Source organism: Oncorhynchus nerka, linkage group LG23 (assembly GCF_034236695.1).
Source record: "Oncorhynchus nerka isolate Pitt River linkage group LG23, Oner_Uvic_2.0, whole genome shotgun sequence".
Taxonomy (NCBI): domain Eukaryota; kingdom Metazoa; phylum Chordata; class Actinopteri; order Salmoniformes; family Salmonidae; genus Oncorhynchus; species Oncorhynchus nerka.
The window spans coordinates 37,647,115-37,648,895 of record NC_088418.1 but is presented as its reverse complement, the minus strand read 5'-3'; the positions used below and the strand labels follow the sequence as shown (position 1 = coordinate 37,648,895).

Here is a 1,781-nt window from a genome sequence, read left to right as displayed (position 1 = left end):
GTTACTGTATATGTACTAATCCGAATACTATTATGTTACTGTATATGTACTAATCAGAATACTATTATGTTGCTGTATATGTATGAGTTTTCTTTCTTGATCCCAGTACTGAATATAATGTGTGTAAATGTGGTCAAGAGTTAGAACAATGACTGTCTATTCCTTGGTAGAAATGAATGAACGAAATCTTCAGACTGGCTAGAATGCTTATCTACACGAGAAGACCTTGGCTCGTAAATTATATTAAATTGGTAGGGCGACGGATGTGGGAAGGCTTGAGATCCAGCCTTTGTACTGGAACGGAGATGGCACGGGTTGGTGCTGAAACTAATGACGTCATTTTCAGTTTATAACCTGTGGTAAACTGTATCGTGTTCAGTACTCTCGTGAATAAACTCTGCTGATTGACTTTAAAACAGGGCTCTGTCTATTATTATAGAATAAGGGTCTTACAAATCCTTATGAATTGACAGAGTGTTTACTTTTAATTGGGTATTAAAACATAGAGCAATTTAATTCCTTTAATAAGTATCTGTACTTAACTATTTATAATTTTGACTACTTTTACTTCCCTACATTCATAAAGCAAATATGGTACTTTTTACTCCGTACATTTTCCCTGACAACCGGAAGTACTCAATACATTTTGAATGCTCAGCAGGACAGGAACATTGTCAAATTCATGCTCTTATCAAGAAGAACATGTGGTCCTACCTGGCTAGCCGTACATAAAAAGAACAAAAAACATTATAACCTTGCAGCAGCACTATCAAGGTTCTTATTAGCTATTTACAGCCTTAGCTGAGACGATGAGCAAATAATTTGTTCTTACAGCACCTTACACAACATTTCCCTAATCACCCCATTGACTCTGTCCAATTTGAAATATAGTTGAGTAGTGGAGACCAGAGTCTATCAAATTTGGGCAGTCACTTGCGGAGGTCATACGTGAGCTTTTCAAGAGGAAACAATCTGGTCAATCCACATTTTAAATCTAGGAGGGGTATTAGAGGCCCACAATTAGAATAATACATTTCTTAGCAAAGTATGTAATAGTCATAAGCAAATTTTCTCTGCCAGGAGCAAGAACAAAGTCCTGCTGGGCATTAAGAAGATAGATACACGGGGTCATATCAAACTGGACATCTAGTATTTTCTGTGCAGCAGTATGTATAGATTGCCAGAATCTGGCAATCTCTACAACTCCAAAATACATGCATATAGGTTCCACTTTCAGAGGTACATATTTTACAGTTAGGAGAAATGTCTGTTTTAATTCTATGGAGTCTCATTGGGGTGTAATAAAATGTGTACAAAAATGTGTAAGTAATTTTTACATTAGTAGAGGAGCAGTATACCCTGTCACAGACCTCCGCCCATAACTCATCACTGATAGTCAGACCTAGGTCCTTTTCCCAGATTATTTTCAAAGGAGTAAAAGAGTAGGTTTCGATCCTAGGGTTTTTTATTGCCCCATAAAAATTTGGTGATGCTTGGTCAGTTGTTTTGAAAAAGGAAACTGGGAGATAGCATGGGAGCATCTGAAATATATAGTTCAGTCTAGGGAGGATGTTCATAAGGATGACATTAATTCTTCCTACTAAGCTAATTGGGAGGGAGATCCAGGTTTGGAGATCGTTCTTGATTTGTTCCAGGAGTGGGAGATAATTTTCCTTGAAAAGACAATTCAGATCTGGTGTTACGAAGATCCCAAGGTATCCCTGTGTCTTCCATTGGAACGGACAGAGTGTCTTCATAGAGCTGGTGAGTGTAAGATTGAG

The 1,781-nt window shown here is 37.6% G+C and overlaps 1 protein-coding gene across 1 annotated transcript in view; it reads left to right on the top strand.

The window, feature by feature from the left end:
- The window catches only part of LOC135564002 (ATP-binding cassette sub-family C member 5-like), a 20,839-nt gene extending 19,689 nt beyond the window's left edge, over positions 1–1,150 (top strand). The window contains exon 6 of the mRNA XM_065008393.1: positions 1,081–1,150. Coding sequence (XP_064864465.1) covers positions 1,081–1,150 — 70 coding nt within the window. The remainder of the gene's footprint in view (positions 1–1,080) is intronic.
- The last annotated feature ends 631 nt before the right edge of the window (positions 1,151–1,781 follow it).